Source organism: Pituophis catenifer, unplaced genomic scaffold (genome assembly GCF_029215685.1).
Source record: "Pituophis catenifer annectens isolate HBS135680 unplaced genomic scaffold, rPitCat1.0.hap2 SCAF_1, whole genome shotgun sequence".
NCBI lineage: Eukaryota > Metazoa > Chordata > Lepidosauria > Squamata > Colubridae > Pituophis > Pituophis catenifer.
In genome coordinates this window covers 96,615,978-96,633,087 of record NW_027256881.1, presented here as the reverse complement: position 1 = coordinate 96,633,087, position 17,110 = coordinate 96,615,978, and the positions used below count along the sequence as shown (strand labels likewise).

Here is a 17,110-nt window from a genome sequence, read left to right as displayed (position 1 = left end):
TATCTCATGTTTCTTTTTTATCCCTTGTATTTCCCCTAATTGGTTTCCATGCTTATCCTTGCCTTGATAAGTCATCACATTAAGGTTAGATGCCACTTCTCTCAAATTTGTAGATAGTCCAGCTGGGGTATCCAATGAATCCAAAGGCAATTCATCTGGTACAGTCTCTGTAATTCGATATTTTACCTTTATTTCCGGCTCCTTCTGCTTATCCTGTATTATACCTGAAGATGTTAAGTTCATTTTCAACCTATTTTGATAAAATTCTTCCGCTCTTTCAACAGTATTTAGCTGATATCTTTCTCCTTGGTATCTAAATATAATACCAACTGGGGCGTCCCACCTGAATGTGATATTTCTCTTTTTTAACTCATTCACCAGAAAACCAAATTTCTTCCTTTCCATCAATATCTTAGGTGGGAGTTCCTTGTAAATCCAAATCTTTCTTCCATACAATTGCAAATTAGAATTGAAGGAATTTTGCACGATATTGTTCCTAATTTCTTTATCTGTAAAATAAATCACCACATCTCTAGGCAATTGCCTTTGCTTGGCAATCCAGGAGTTGATTCGATAAACTCTGTCAATCCTACAAAACACTTCATCAGGTTGAACCTTTAGAATCCCAGCTAGAAATTCAGAAGATATTTTCCTTAAATCATCTCTATTATTTTCCTGCAAACCTCTTAATCTTATCGCATATTCTGTGAAATTATATTGTACCATTAAAATCTCTTTTTCAATCTTCTGTTGCAGATTTTCTGCATTACCATACTTTTGATCAGCATCCATTTTAGGTTTTTCTTCTAAGCTATTATCCTGAATGTTTGTCAAGTCATTTTCAATTTTTTGAATTCTATTGTCCAATTTATCTTGAATTTCTTCCATTTTAGACTCTAGTACATTAGTATTTGTGTCCAACTGTATCATAAATTCTATAAAAGCATTAGCCACTTTTGAGAGTTTTTTCTCCAAAAAATCAAACTTAGATTTCACCAATTCTTTAATTTCCTGCTTAAATTTTTCAAATTGCTGATTCACAGTCTCCTCCCTTCTTTCAATCTCTTCTATAAAAAATTCTATTATATTAAAATCAGGTTTCTGAGACTGAAGAGTTAAGACTTGTTCCTTTAAGTTGTTGGTGGGGGAATCCCCCCCATTCTTGTTTATCTGACTTTATGAGTCTCAGTGCCATGTTTCCGCCCAGACAGGCTTTGTTAAAAAAAAGCAAGAAAGACTTCTTTCCAATCAACAACAATATCAGGTCTCCAAGGGAAAAAAAAGAGAAAAAGACACAGGAGCGAAGTTTTGTCTACAAATGTAGCCAGTGGTATTTATTCCGCTACATTGTAGTAATAAAAAACGGAAGGACTTTCCCTTTCAGCCTCTCCTCCAGCCGACGCCATTTTAAAAGGCTTTTTTTCCTCTTTCTTTTCCTCCTCTCTCTTAAGTAATTTCTTTTAAAAAAATCAGTAAAATACTTGCGGTTCAGTATTACAGGTCCAGCTCACATTTTCTTTGAGTAGTCTGTTAAATTTGCAGGCTTGCTTTTGACGCCTAGCTCTGCATCAGCAGAGGTCTCCCAAAGCCCGGAGCAGCGGCTGGGGATACGGGGCATCTCATCCGCTCTGTCCCAAAAGTAAAGGAAAAACTTTTGGGACTCTGCAGAGAGTTCTACCCACCCCTGCCGGCTCTATCTCCGTTTCCTCATGGAAACAGAGTTTTTTCGAGCCGCCATTCCATTGTGAAGGCGGCTCTGACAGGCGATGGAAGCTGACGATCCCAAAGGAACGTCTGGCAGCGACAAACAGCAAACCGGAAGCCTCTAGAGGTTTTCTTTTCAAAGACTTTGTTCAATGTTTAGGTAGCTTTAGACTAATTCTTTAATCGGATTTTCTGCAAATAGATCATTAAAGAGAAAACCAAGAAATTCGAGGCAAAGGAAACATAGGAGTTAATGTTACCCTGTTTCCCCTAAAATAAGACATCCCCTGATAATAACCCCAATCAGGCATGTGCTAAAATAAGCCCCCCAAAAAATAAGCCCTCCCCCAAAATATTTAAACGCATGCACAGCTGGTCCATGCCATTTCCTCTGGTTAGGGTTAGGGAGACAGAGCTGGAAATCAGGTAAGACAGCAAGAGGAGCATCGTCTTGCTCCACGTGCCCCAAAATAATAAGACATCCCCGAAAATAAGGCCAAACTCTTATTTCAGGATTCAGAAAAATATAAGACAGGGTCTTATTTTTGGGGAAACATGGTATATAACAATGTTGGTGAACCTTTTCGGCACCGAGTGCGAAACGGGAGCGTGCATGCATGTGCATGTCGGAAACTGGAAGAGCAGCCGCCCAGGGGCGCATGCGCATGCCGGGAAGATGATCTTCCAGGTTCCTTGTCTTCCACCTGGTCTTCTGGTTTCTGGTGCGCATGCTTGCATGACGACCAGCTGGCTGGTGCGCATACGCGCACAGGAAACTGGAAGAGCAGCCTTCTCGTGCACATGTGCATGCCGGGAAGATGGTACATGCGCACCAGCCACCTGCGCTTCTGGTTTCTGGCATGCATGCATGCGCGAAGACCAGCTGGCTGGTGCACATGCACATGCTGGAAACCGGAAGATCATCTTCCCAGTGCATGCATGCACATCGGGCAGCTGCTCTTCTGGTTTACGGCGCTCCCACATGCGTGAAGATCAGCTAGCCGGCGCACAAGAACCCAGAAGAGCAACGGGCGACAGCTCACGTGCCCAGAGAGATGGCTCTACATGCCACTTCCGGCACACGTGCCATAAGTTCGCCATCATGGTTTCATAAAGTTAGACTATTGCTCCAAAGAGCTCAGTTCTGTCTGCTTTGATTGGCACCCCATTTCAAGATCTCAGGAACCTTCCACGTGGTGCAGAGCTTGTCTCCCAGTTGATATCAGGGTAGTTAAAGTTTCCCATTTCTATTGTAATATATGTTTTGTGTCTTCCATTATTTCAGTTTTAACTGACCATGTCAAGAAAACTGGGTCTTGGCATAGAAAACAGGCCTCTGCCTCTGAATTGCAAAACTACTTGGGTAATACAATACAGCAAGTTATTGATCACTGCTATCTCAGTGTTCAGTTTTTCGTACATACCTTTTGCAGAAAGGACTAATATGACGGTGAAGGTGCACGCATAAAATGGAGAGCAGAGAGATAAATGAATGCATGTTAAAATAAATCTTCCAGGTTTTTACTTTTTTGTCTTCAATCTTATATAAACTTTAGTTTATAGTCAAATCTATGTATTTGTGGCTTTGTGTGGAAGATCTAAACCAAGTTGCACCTAGAAGGGCTCCATTATCTTACCTTTCCATGATGGACCTCAACACATACAATCCAAGGCGACATGTGGTTGAGCTTTCTCATTTTACAGAATTCTTTCATGATAATTTTCTTTTCATTTTTTTTATGTTTTTTCTTTTATTTTTATATATACATCAACATCAATACATGAACAGTGTGGCATCTGGGTATCATTCATTTTGATACAAATAACAATACTGATATCAATAATATTTGTTACATTGGTTGGGCTTATATACTCCTAAAATTAATACTCATATTTGCATTAAGATATAGTCCTTCATTATTTAGTTATTCAGTATTTCAATGTACCATTCTAATGCCAATTACAATATTATTTAAGCATGCATAATAATACAATCTTTCAACCTCTCATCTTTCCATTTAATTATTTCATGTATTCCATTTAGTCAGGCCATCCTTACTAATCCTAATGTAATGCACATATTGTATTAAAATATAATCCTAATACTCCAGCTTGACATCAGTCACCATATTATTTAAACATACATATTAAATCCATCTTTCAATCTCTAATTATTGCTTTTATTCTATTATTTAGAGATGTGTATCCTTATTTCTACTTTTATTCTAACTTTTAATCAGGCCCCCATTATATTAAAAAACATTTTCTTTCTATCCATCATCTCTCGCCCATTTTAATATTTCAATTCTTGTTTGTTTTTTGGCATGCCTCCCATATTCCTCTCTTGGATCTTTGTCTCTATCTGCATCTACATTTTTACTATGAGTAAAATTACCTCCCAATATGAGTTGGGTTACCGAGTTCCTTGTAAACTCTGTTACTATAACTATTTTTAAATCAGTTGGGTTACAGAGTTCCTTGTATACTCTGTTTACTATAACTATTTTTAAATAACATCATCCATAAATCTAAAATATAGCAAAGTCAAACCCACCCACCCCAAACCCGGTCTCCTTTTGTTAATATGACAATCTATTGTGAGTATGGCTGAGATTAAGACCTAGGAAAATAGGTGACGATAAATACCTTGAAAGGCTGTGTTACCCTTTTGGGTCCTTCAGAGTTTGCAGGGGCTCACAATGCATCACACATGGTGCAAAACACCTTTCTGCCTTTGTTGTGCTGCACAGCCTTACCTCTTGGAAAGCACAGCCAACCTGGTTTATGGAAGACACAAGATTAGGAGAGGCCCCTTTAGCCTGTCAGTGATTTTTATGGTCAATGAGGTGTGGAAACTATCTGAAATTTCTCTGCTTGCCTAGCTTCCTGCCTACAGCTGCTCTCCAATAGAAGTTGTTTTTTCTTTCTATTTTCTCATTTGTGACTCCCATGGCATTTTCATAGATTTACAGTAAATAGCTAAAATTAGTGACTTGACCACTTAGGAATGTGACATAGCCTCTTGAGGTCCTTGGCCCTAGTCAAAGATAATGGATTCTTCATTCTTTCTTTTTTTTAAATTCAGAAATATTTGAATATACAATTGCATTAATTATTGTTAAAACAATGTAGGTCTGTAAACTTGGCCTTTCACATCAGTCTGCCTTTAAAATTAAAAAGAAATCTTCAAAGCAATTTCACATCATGCCTGAACCATTTGTGTTTTTATGGTTAATTTTTATGTTTTTAAAATTAAATGACTTTTTGTCTTATCAGTGCCAAATGCTTAAGATGACCTGCTCTGAGTTCTCCCTATTTATCTGAGGAAGAAAAGGGATGTTTTTCAAGAAAGAAAAAAAGATATAGTATGAAACCGGTTTGCTTTTCTCAACAAGGCATATCCCGAGTGGAATTTGTCTCATTGTCCAGCTAACAATGCATGCAAACTGGCATTGCCCTTATTTATCATTTATTTTGAGACCTCTGGCACCATCTTCCTTCCAGCTCTGCTCTGTGCCCACAACAGGGGTGGTATTCACTTACCTTCGCTACTGGTTCGCAAATGTGAGTGCGCTTCCGTTCAACCTTCCACACATGCACAGAGCATCAAAAACAGGATGTGATGGCGGGTGGGCGGAGCCTCCCACCACCGCCGCTAGTGGTTCGCATGAATTGGATAGAACCAGCTGAATACCACCACTGGCCCACAACACAGTTTCTTTCCCTTTGTATGGTAGGATGTATCCTTACACACAGAGGCGGGTTTCAGCAGGTTCTGACCAATTCTGGAGAACCGGTAGCGGAAATTTTGAGTAGTTCGGAGAACCAGTAGAAATACTTCTGACTGGCCCTGCCCCCATCTATTCTCTGCCTCCCAAGTCCCAGCTGATTGGGAGGAAATGGGGATTTTGCAGTAACCTTCCCCTGGAGTGGGGTGGGAATGGAGATTTTACAGTATCTTTCTCCTGCCATGCCCACCATGCCATGCCCACCAAGCTATGCCCATAGAACCGGTAGTAAAAAATTTTGAAACCCACCACTGCTTACGTATCTTGCATAACTGTCTGCATGTCTGTGTGCATATTCATACACCATCACTCTCTGCACTGTCTGCTCAAGAAGAAATCTGCAATAAAAAGCGGGCATTGGCTAATGTGAACATCTATCTCAATTAAAAGTTCAGATGCAAAACAATGTCAGAGGAAAGCAAACTCTTGGGAAAACCGCTCTGCACTGTTTCCTTCCCAAAGGACTTATACCTTCAGGTTGAAGTTAATGAGCTGCAGCTGTGAAATCTTTGCCGGTCCGAAGGGGAATGAGCCCCATGTGTATGGAGGAAGAGCAACAGCAGAATCCCCGGGCAGTTCGACTGAATGTGCCTGTTGTAAAATTCAACAGAAAAGGAATTAGCCAAAGGCCCAGGCTGAGTCAATTACTGTAAACCTGGTGGTGAGCCCCACCATCCTCAAAAGACAGCGATGCAGTATCGATTATTACCGGCAGATGATATTTTATTAAAAAGTGATTGCTCAGAAGCCAAGAGAAACACAGACACCTGTCAACACTACGCGGATGCCATGAATAGAAGAAAACGTTACAAAAACAATAAATAGGAAGGGGGAAATGGCTTTATTTAGACATCTTTCTGAGCTGAGCTGCAACAAAAAACAATAAAGACTCATAATTATTTAGCATTGATTTTCTTAGATCAGGGCTGTCTAAATCCTGGGACAGTAGTGGGTGACTATAGGATTCAATAATTTAATATTTTAGCCTCGGGAAAACAATTACAAAATCAATGTTGGTTCTCTTCCTTTTTCCCTCTTGAGCACTTTCTTACCTGGCCAATTCTTTACTAATCACCCACCAGCTTGGTGGTAGACTCCATTTTTTAAGTTGGTGCTTGCAAGCCGGGATGAGTTTATTAATCGGCTCCTACAAAGGAGGGAACGTGACTGCAGTATTGTTCTGCTGGAGGCCAAGTTTGAAAAGCTATGCAGTGCTTCAGTTCTGAAGGGGAAAAAATATTTCAGGAATGGCCATTTAGCTCCTGTCTGGAACTCCTTAAAGCAGCTGCAGCACTTCCTGGATTTATAGCATCAGTGGTGGGATTCAAAAATTTTTTTACTACTGGTTCTGTGGGCATAGCTTGGTGGGTGTGGCTTGGTGGGCATGGCAGGGGAAGGATACTGTAAAATCTCCATTCCCTCCCCACTCCAGGAGAAGGATACTGCAAAATCCCCATTTCCTCCCTATCAGCTGGGACTCGGGAGGCAGAGAACAGATGGGGGTGGGGCCAGTCAGAGGTGGTATTTACTGGTTCTCTGAACTACTCAAAATTTCCACTACCGGTTCTCCAGAACTGGTCAGAATTTGCTGAATACCACCTCTGTACAGCACGACCCCAGAAAAAGATATTGGGTTCAAAGGGTTATCAAGAGGCATTGTGTGCCTGCTCTCTTGCATGTCCTTCAGAGCATTTTTACCATCAGTTTCAACATGCTACAGGCAACCTCCCTTTAGCAACTGCCTCATTTAGTAACTGTTTGCAGTTACAATGGAGATTTAAAAAGTAACTTTGTGATCAATCCTCACATTCATGCCCTTCGCAGGTCTGTAAAGTAAAGGAAATCTGAAGTAGGATGTAAGCACAGTTGTTTCACTTAGCAACCACTTTGCTTAATGACCAAATTGCTGGTCCCAATTGTAGTTTGCTAAATGAGGATTACCTGTAGTGGTTTAAATACAATCCCAGATCCTTTTGGATGTGGATACTATTAATTAACAATAACTCCTAACAAAGAAGAGAAAAAAAGTGTCCTTACATTAATCCTTAGCCCCCAAGTGCTTATTGGTTGCACCCCTGTGCCTTATATATAAGTAAATTGAACCCATACACACCCTGGATCTTAAAAGGTTGATCTGTGGGTGCTTAAAGAAAATCTCATCATGCAAAAGTGTGCAAAGTTTTGGAAACAGCAGTTTTCTTATGGTAAATCTAAAACATGGTCAAAATATAAATCCATGAAATTAGCTCAATGTATTTTTAAAAAAAAAAATGATTTAGATGACTGCCCCTCACAATAGTGACTGCCCAGCTTACAAACTTTTAAAAACAATACAAAAAATTCCAGACACTCTACAAGGGAAGTAGCTTCCTTTTTAGTCAAGTCCCAATGTGTCATATTTCAGACCTGCATCCATCTGGCTTGGAATGTGCATTGAAGTATCATCCCTGAATAAACCTGTCAAATGAACTCACAAGCCCTTGCCAACTGAGGTATTCTGAAACTAAAATTTATAAACATTAGGAGAGCCATCTGTTATGTTTAAATTCAGTGGTTTCTAAGGTGAACTACAGATTTTACATCAAAACCATTGTATAAAGCCATTGTTTTCACCCAAGCCTCAAAGGAAAACTTTATGTGTTGAGTTTCCAGAAGCCTGGCAGCAAGAGGGATTTGGATTCTCTGAGGAACAAAATGTCAGAATTCTCATAGAAACTGGCAGTAAACTCCAGTGTTGTGTGAAAGTTTGGCAGCCCTTCTGAATTGTCAATTTTTCTACAGAAATATAACCTAAAAAGTTATCTCCACACAAGTCCTAGAACTAGAAAATGAGAACCCAATTTAAAAAATGAGTCTTAATTCTTATTCACTTTTTTTTTTTTTTGAGGAGAATAATCCAAAGCTACATATTTGTATGTGGCAAAAGTATGTGAATCTCTCAAATTATCAGTTCATTTAAGGAGAAATTGGAGTCAAGGGTTTCAATCAATGGGATGATAATCAAGTGTGAGTGTGGGAGGTTCTCCCTTATTTAAAGAACAGAATTCTGGGTATTCACTATCAAAGTCTGGTCTTCACAATACAAGTATGTGGAACTGTGTCATGAATTGAGGGAGATTTCTGAGAATTTCCAAAAAAACAATTATTGATCCTTACCAGACTGGAAAAGGTTACAAAACTATTTCCAAAGAGTTGGACTCCACCAATCCATTGTCAGGCAGATTGTGTACAAATGAGGCAATTCAGCACCACTGTTAGCCTCTTGGCTAACCAAGAATATACCAAGAGCAAGACATATTTTGGGAAGTATCAAAGGACCCCAAGGTAACATCTAAGGCAGTGGTTCTCAACCTGTGGTCTGCAAACTCCGGGGGGTGGGTGGGTGGCGCGATGTCATCACAGGGGGTCTGTGAAGGCTTGAAGAAATGTTATGATTTAAATCTTGAGTTAAGTTCTGGGGGCCCATGGCCATGGTCTGTGGCCACAAAAGCTATTTAAAGGGGCTCCATGATGAAGAAAAACTTCAGAACCACTGGTCTAAGGAACTAAATGACTCTCTTGCATTGGTGAATATCAGTAATCATGAAATCACAATCAGGAGAACATAGAAAAACAACAACAGTATGCTTGGCAGGGTTGCAAGGAGAAAGCTACTAAAAAGAGCATTGCTTCCTATCTACAGTTTGTGAAAGACCATGTAGATAAGCCAGAATACTATTGGAATAATGTTTTGTGGACGGATGGATCCAAAGTAGAACTTTTTGGCCTGGCTGAAAAATGTTATTTAGTGAAATTGAAGTGCAGGTTTTAACCTATAAAGTTCTTTATGACTCGGCACGGGCTTACTGCTAGCAGATGACTATCCCAAAATAATTGCCTTGAGAATCCATGCGACCCACATTATGTTGGGAAGCCACAGGAGCTTCTTCTGTACAAACACAGCTTTGAGTTGACTGGGAAGTACATCAGGAAACATATTTGTAGCATACCTTTCCCCAATGTACTAAAGATTCTGGCTTGGGAATTTTAATAGTCCTCACACCCAGGGAGGTCACCAGCCTAGAGAAGACAGTTGTAAGAGAGCTGAAGGTATATGCTTCCTTCCAGTTTTTGTCAAGTAACTCCCTGCTTCCCCATTTAGATTCCCAGCAACATTTCCAGCAGTGGTAGCAGAAGTAGTAACATGTGCTTTATCATTTAAAACCCATTATCAGGATTAATAATCATGGGGCCTTGTTTGTCCCAGATCTCTCTTATAGCTCATTACCATTACTAGATCTTTATTGGGCAAAACCAGAGCAACAAACAGCAACCACTGGTTGTTCATTCACCCAATAACACGGTTCATCATGAAAATCTCCAGTGTATAAGTGAATGCCGGTGGATAGTTACTGCTATGAATGAGTATCTGGCCTCTCTGTATTTGAAGGCAGGAAGCCAAGCTCAACACAACAGAAATGTGGTATCTGTAGAGAGATGATGGTCAGTCCATTATGCAAGTGAAGTCAGGGATAACAAGCAGGGAGTCAAGAACAAAAAACCCAGATGATCCCATAAGGTGAAGTCATGGTTGCTAGCAAATTGAATTCCAAATTATGTATTTATGTACTAATTAGGCAGTTACTCCCAGCCTTAGAATATCCTTGACCTTTACCAGACATAGTTCTTCAAGCTCAGGTACTGGCAGTGCTGAGGTTCCCTTGCCATTCCCATTATTTGCAAAGTCTATTCAGTGGAAATTCACAATGAGGAGAGAAAAGACTATCTGGAGTTCTGGTGACTTGGAAGTTCTTAAACACAGGGTTGGGATCGCTATTGTTAGAGATCACAATACTGGGCTTGCTTTCCATTTTGCAGAATTTCAGTTGTGATCAGGATGCCCAGAATTATTCAAATCACTTGGTATGATGCATAACAGAAGAAAGCTGCACAAAACAGATCTTATCTGCATGAATTCAGTGCCAGGTGAAAGCTGTCCTTCAGCACTGTTGATGTTTGACATTATATTTTTAGCTGCCAAAGCAATAGGGTGGCTGTACTAAATTACCTGGTGCGATGTGACAAGAAGGGAAAATGAGATATTGCAAGAGAAAAACAATTAATTGGCCTGCCCACTAGACAGCCTTTCTCTGTCATGCTTTGAACTTTCCTCGGTAGGGTTTCTTCTCTTCTGAAGTGAGCCAATTACAGTCTTAACTGTGGAAAACTCCAGCAGGTGGAGATGTCATCAGAGCTTACAGCCGGTGTATCGTGTTGCATCTGTGCATGTGTACATTTTAAGATAATTTAACCATCTGTCAACCTATCAGATGTATGTGTGTGCATATTCATACATACATATACCCAGACATGGTTTATACAAAGACAAGTCCTGTGGCCGTATCAAACAATGAAAGGTAAATGCCAGGTAGCTGTATTTGAATTAATATGCAATGACTATAGGAAATATTCTGAATGTTGTAATTTGCTGGAAATCATTTCTCGAAAACCAAGTCTGCATTTTTTCTCAAAATGTCTTCTTTCTGAACAGGTTTTCCATTCTTCTTCAAATATGCTACTGAATCAGTACATAATATATTGATTTTCAAAGTGAAGACTAGGTTTGTGGTGGGCTATTGTCCCTTTCCAATGGACAAATTGACTCAAATGACCTTTTGCGGGCAATTTTGTATGTTCTCAAGAAAAATTGCATATTGAGAATCATTCACTTAGTCATTTCTTAATTATTCAGAGGCGCTAAGGATCTTTTCTATTTAATTTGGAACAGCTTAGTTTCTTCTGAGAGGATCTTTCAACTGACACTTCAATAATACTTTTTAGCCTGAGGCTGTTGATTTTGTTTTCATCTTGACATTTATTATATTTAATTAGTTGTTCTTGGAGGTAGCAAGATAACAAGCACACCCACAACATATATGCATACAGAGACTTGTGTTGTAGAGCTTTTATACTGCCTCATTAAAATTAATGGATGGATGGATGGATGGATGGATGGATGGATGGAAGGAAGGAAGGAAGGAAGGAAGGAAGGAAGGAAGGAAGGAAGGGAGATTTCTGACACTTCCTTCCAGCTTCTCACAAGCAAAGTCAATGAGGAAGCCAGCAGGAAGTTAGAAAGAGGCCCACCCATGGTCATTCTGTTTTTCTATTTAGGTAAGAACATTTCTGAAACAATGATCCAACTGGGCATGATTTATCTAGTCTTTCCACAAAATTATTATGATTCTTTTGTGTTTTAGTTACCTTTGAGTCCTTTGTGTTTTAGTCGCTGGATTTTTACTTCTGCAATTGAAGTTCTGAAGATTTTATCTGAAGGCATAACATTTCTTTCTTAGAAAATGGTAGTGATCATTGACTGAAAGCAGTAAAAGCCAAATTAATTTACTGCTGATTTAGGTAATTTATTTTTGGCACTGAATTTTAATTCAATTTGATACAGAACAACTTTATACAGGAAAAAAAATTCTTGCATGCAACTCTTGAGTACAACGCATTTACTGCATTCTTTTTTTTTTTTTTTTTTACTAATTTTATTCTTTCCATTTAGTTTTCAGGACTTTATCTGCTGTCATTCTTCACAATCCTTGTTGGCCTTTTGCTGTACTCCTCTACATCCACATACATTGCCCAAGACCCACGGGTGTACAAGCAGTTCCGAAATCCTTCAGGACCTGTTGTAGACTTGCCAGCCACTGGGCAGCTAGAACCTTCAGTAACATACACCAGCCTCGGCCAAGAAACGGAAGAAGAATCTCATGTCCGTGTTGCCTAAACTCAGGCCTTGCCACCCTTGGTGGAGTTTGTATCACCATTATCTCTGTATCATTCATAGAGAAAGGTATTTTCCGGATGCAGTGACTCTAGTCAGCTGCAAGGTAGCAAATCGGGAAGGTTTATTAAAAACCATCATCACCATTAAAATCTTTCCAAGAATGCTTGACTAGGAGCTGTAAATTCACAATCCTTCACTTGCAGCAGTGCTTTTCAGTCTAGAAATCTTAACTAAGGTTTTCTTAAGGAGACGTTATGAAATGGCAGGGGAACTTTCCGGAAGGACAGTTTGCCTACCTCAAAGCCTCCATTTGAAATGGAACCCATCTGTAGTTATAGAGGGCACTTTTTAGTTTACATGAGGCAAACAGACTTGGCCATAGCCTTATCTGAACCGAAAATCCATTCTACAATATGCCGTGAGACCCTTCACAATGTGCTGGAGAAATACAAAAGTAGATTCTGAAGGGAGGGGGGGAGGAGAAAGGGAAAAATCACAAGGAAACTGGTAGGCAGGTATCTCCCAGTGTCACTTTGCTAACCTGTATACGTGTAATTTAGAATACTGAACCACAGTACAATATTAAGGCTTCTGAAGAGAATCAATATGATTTAAAATTGCTCTGATTCTTGGCAGAAATGCCATTCAAGTCAAAAGATGCTATGCATTCTTAAATGTATTTTGCCCAAAGATAGAGGTGAAATCCAATTTTTTTCCCTACCGGTTCTGTGGGTGTGGCTTGGTGGGCGTGGCAGGGGAAGGATACTGCAAAATCTCCATTCCCTCCCCTCCTGGGTGAAGGATATTGCAAAATCTCCATTCCCACCCCACTCTGGGGCCAGCCAGAGGTGGTATTTGCCGGTTCTCTGAACACTCAAAATTTCCACGACCGGTTCTCCAGAACCTGCTGGATTTTACCCCTGCCCAAAGACTGATTTCTTGGGAACACCATATCTAACAAATAGGATGAACTTTGTAAGATAATTCTTCATTAAGCTATATTTTTCCTGACCAAACGGTGATCAAAATGACACTGGTAGAGTATTTTCCACTGTTATTTTTTTTTTTTCCATTCAGAAAATAAATGAAGTCCTGAGAAATATTTTTGCAGTTTTGTCTAGATGGGCTTTAAAAAGAACTTCAGTGCAGGTGATGTTGATAGGGAAAAGGGATGAAGTGGGAATTGAATACCACATGAGAATTGGACCAGTTGACTGGATGGGTGAGCTTCAGTTTTTTACAACCTCTAGAACTCCCACCAGTCCTTTTGCTGTGCTCTTTCCAAAACAAAAAACAACCCTCACCACCCCCCACCTTTACCTGAAGAAAAGGATTCGGAACAATGTCAAATGCTCCAATCAAGGGGTAAATTCCAGTTGGGGATCTGGGAATTGACTACAAGTCCCCAAATCCTTGTCAGGAAAATTTACTCTGCATACCAGTTTCCACCAACAATGGATACTCTTCCTCAGTGACAGTGATAATTTCTGGAACATGGATGCCAAATTTGCATTCAGGTTCCAGGTAGCCAGCAAAAAAAAAAGAGAGAGAGAGAGAGAGAGTGCTGTCCATCTTTAAAAAAAAGCTTGGCTCTGCTGCTCCTTATTTCCTCTTTTTGAAGAGAAAGAGGCAGGCTTTCAATAGGACCTGTTTAGCGTAAGTTTGAGTGAAGACTTGAAAACTTGAATATTTTCAGGATGAATGTGGATTTGTTCACCAGTTGCTAATGGAAAGGGATTAGAAACATGGGAAGCAAGAAAAGCTGGTAAATAACACTTAATGCAACAAGGGAAATGTCTAGCAGAGCCAAATATACATAGATACTACCAATTTTTGTCCAGTTGATGTACACAGAATCTATACCCTAGTGCCATTGTGTTCATTCAGCTACCTTAGCTACCTGGTTGCCCATTCTCTGAAGCCTTTCTCAGCCTGGGCCCTCCTGATGTGATGGGCAGAATTCTCTCACCTCTAGCCATGCTGCCTAGGAATTTCACTCCAATGCCTCTTGAAGGGCTGAGGTTGGTGAAGATGGCTCGGAAAAAGTTCTGGGAAGCCATGGATGGACAGCTACCAGTATCCATCTCTATTCTAAGAATAGGTTGAAAAGAAACTTTTTAACCTTTTTTTAAAATATGTGCATAATAGTATAGTAGTCAAACACTGACTTTTGAAATATTTTTTACAGTAACACTGTGGGCAGCTGAGATTTGCTGATAACATAATTACATTTCCACTTTCAGTGTCTTAACCTTACAGATACCAATAAGTTCCTTTCTCTTCGCAAATTTAGTTGCTGTTAAGAAAAAGAAATTGAATATTTTTGTAGACATTCTGTCCAAGAGAGGAACACAGGAATAGCTGACCTATGCTGCTCTCATTCACAATCTGATGCTGGCTAGGTGTGAATTGTTTAGAACTCAGTATATTCAAAGTCTTTATGCTTATTCCATATTTTTTGGGAGGGGGAGATCTACATGACTGATGTTTCTTCTGAATCTTGGTCCATTGTTTTTACTTTGAATCAATAATCCATTCCTGGTTCCAGATTCAATAACTGCTTAGATCCTTAGTCTTCTAGTACAGATTTGCACATTCCTTTCCTTAACAAAAGTCTTATGATTGTCACTGCTCAGAGACACATGCATTATGCTTCAAACTGGTTAATTAAAATATAGCTTCATTTCCTGGTTAGGAAAAGCATGCAACTGGTTTTTCCTCTGTCTGCAAAATTAATTTATCAACTCGGTAGTAGCTTTGTTTCCCTCAAGAATATTGGCCAAAGTCATTCTTTTATCATTACGTATTCAGAAATGTAATCATCTGAATGAAGTTGGTGACTCAACAGTTCTCAAGGTGCCACTACTTCCCAACTACCGTGTTTTCCCAAAAATAAGACCCTGTCTTATATTTTTTTGAACCCTGAAATAAGCGCTTGGCCTTATTGCCATGCACTCAAAAGCCCGATTGGGCTTATTATCAGGGGATGTCTTATTTGGGGGGAAACAGGGTACCATAGAACCGACCTCACTTGGGCAGGATTCAGTTTACATAACGGGCCTTGGCTTAAGAACTATGGCTACAGTTCTTATAAAGAAAAAGAGGCATAATACTATATTATAGTGCTATAAGCAATACTAGAACCATCTCCTGTCTTTTAACATCAGAACAAAGATACTCCCGTGATTTATGAGTCTTGAAGCTGAACCAGAAACAAAATGCAGATTTCTTTAGAGCCTCTAGTAGTCCTTGAAAGAAAATCGGGATAGCTGTTTGTTTCAATGATAGGAAAGCCTTTTGAAATAGGTTGTTAGAATGGAAGAATCAAATAACTTCTTTTAAAGCTTACTCTTTCTGCACAGTTGATCACAGTAATCTACTAGGGCTGCGCACTTTTGAAAAATGAATCAGAACAAGTATTTTGGTTCTCCTATGGCCGTGATGGCGAACCTATCGCACGCGTGCCACAGGTGGCACGCGGAGCCATATCGGTGGGCATGCGAGCGTTACAACAGTTGAGCTCCAGCATGCGCAAGCTGATTTTCAGGCCTTTCGGGCCCACCGGAAGTCAGGAAACTGGCTGTTTCCTGCCTCCAAAGGGCCTCCAGGGAGTTGGGGAAGGCCCGTTTTTCACTCTCACCAGGCTCCTAGAAAGGCTCTGGAGCCTGGGGAGGGCGAAAAACGGGCCTACTGGGCCCATCATGCCATTGCATGCCAAAAGCGGTGGGAGCATGGGGGGGGCTTGCGCGTGCATGCACGGGGATTACACACACATGCGTGGGGGGCAGGGTGCATTGAATTATGAGTGTGGGCATATGTGCGCACAGCCCTCCCCCCGCTCCCATTTTCGGCACATGACAGCAAAAAGGTTTGCCATCACTGTCCTATGGTATGAATACAGCCTCTCGATGCTCTTCATTAGAGCAAACCTGATTGGCTGGTTTCAGGTTTCTGAATTATCTTGGGAAAAAGATACATCTGCTTCTTTTTAGATGCACTAATTTAATTATTTGATTCATTAAAATCAGCAGGATCTTTTTTTTAGACTAACTCAGAAGCCTGAGAAAACATGTTTGTTTTAATAAGTGGCAAAGAGCTGTTGTGTTTGCAAGAAGTCCGAAGCATTTTTTCCTAATAATATTTGAAGCACTCTCAGTTTTATAAAAAATATTATTTTACCTACCTCAGAAGAAAAAAGAACAAACAGATGAGACTACAGAGGTACTGAATATTTCCTCAGTGAGCTGAATTTGCCAAGGAACCTCTTTCTTACATTCTTAGTACCGAAAGCTTGCAGTATACAGTACAGTAGTTCAAAGTAAGCTACTGCATTTTTATGTGTGAAAATTACATTCACGAAGTCCATTCTTTTAAAAATTTATCTTCATAATTCCTGTGAGAGCTGTATGTTATGGCACCACCATCATGCATTGTTCCATTCTAGAATTCCAATATGCATACTTACAGTATCTTCGGCAGTACAAAACTAGGGATTTGCACAACTTGAAAATATGTTTTCTTTCAAACTCAAAACAAATCGTTGTCTTCAGGTAGTTCTACTGAACCATTTTGCATTAGCACTGAACAAGAAGGAAAAAAAATCTGAAACATATGGTTCTTCTGACTTTCAGCCCAAATAAAATCCAAACAAATCCCATAGTGATTTTTTTTACAGGGCAAAGAGAATCAGAGAGGTATACATTGCGTTCCGTCTTCCATTATCCTCCATGTAGCCAATGGGCTACACAGCACTCTCTTTCTCCTTCCTATCTCTCTTCAGCCCACAGCTAATATCTTGCCCTCCTCCCAATATTCCCAGTATTTTTCCTTCCCCCTCCAGCTACCT

The 17,110-nt window shown here is 39.9% G+C and overlaps 1 protein-coding gene across 1 annotated transcript in view; it reads left to right on the top strand.

Annotated features, from left to right (window-relative positions):
* Positions 1 to 12,264, top strand: part of SLC35F1 (solute carrier family 35 member F1) — a 222,983-nt gene extending 210,719 nt beyond the window's left edge. Inside the window, exon 8 of the mRNA XM_070952931.1 lies at positions 12,040 to 12,264. Within this exon, the coding sequence (XP_070809032.1) occupies positions 12,040 to 12,264 (225 nt within the window). The remainder of the gene's footprint in view (positions 1 to 12,039) is intronic.
* The last annotated feature ends 4,846 nt before the right edge of the window (positions 12,265 to 17,110 follow it).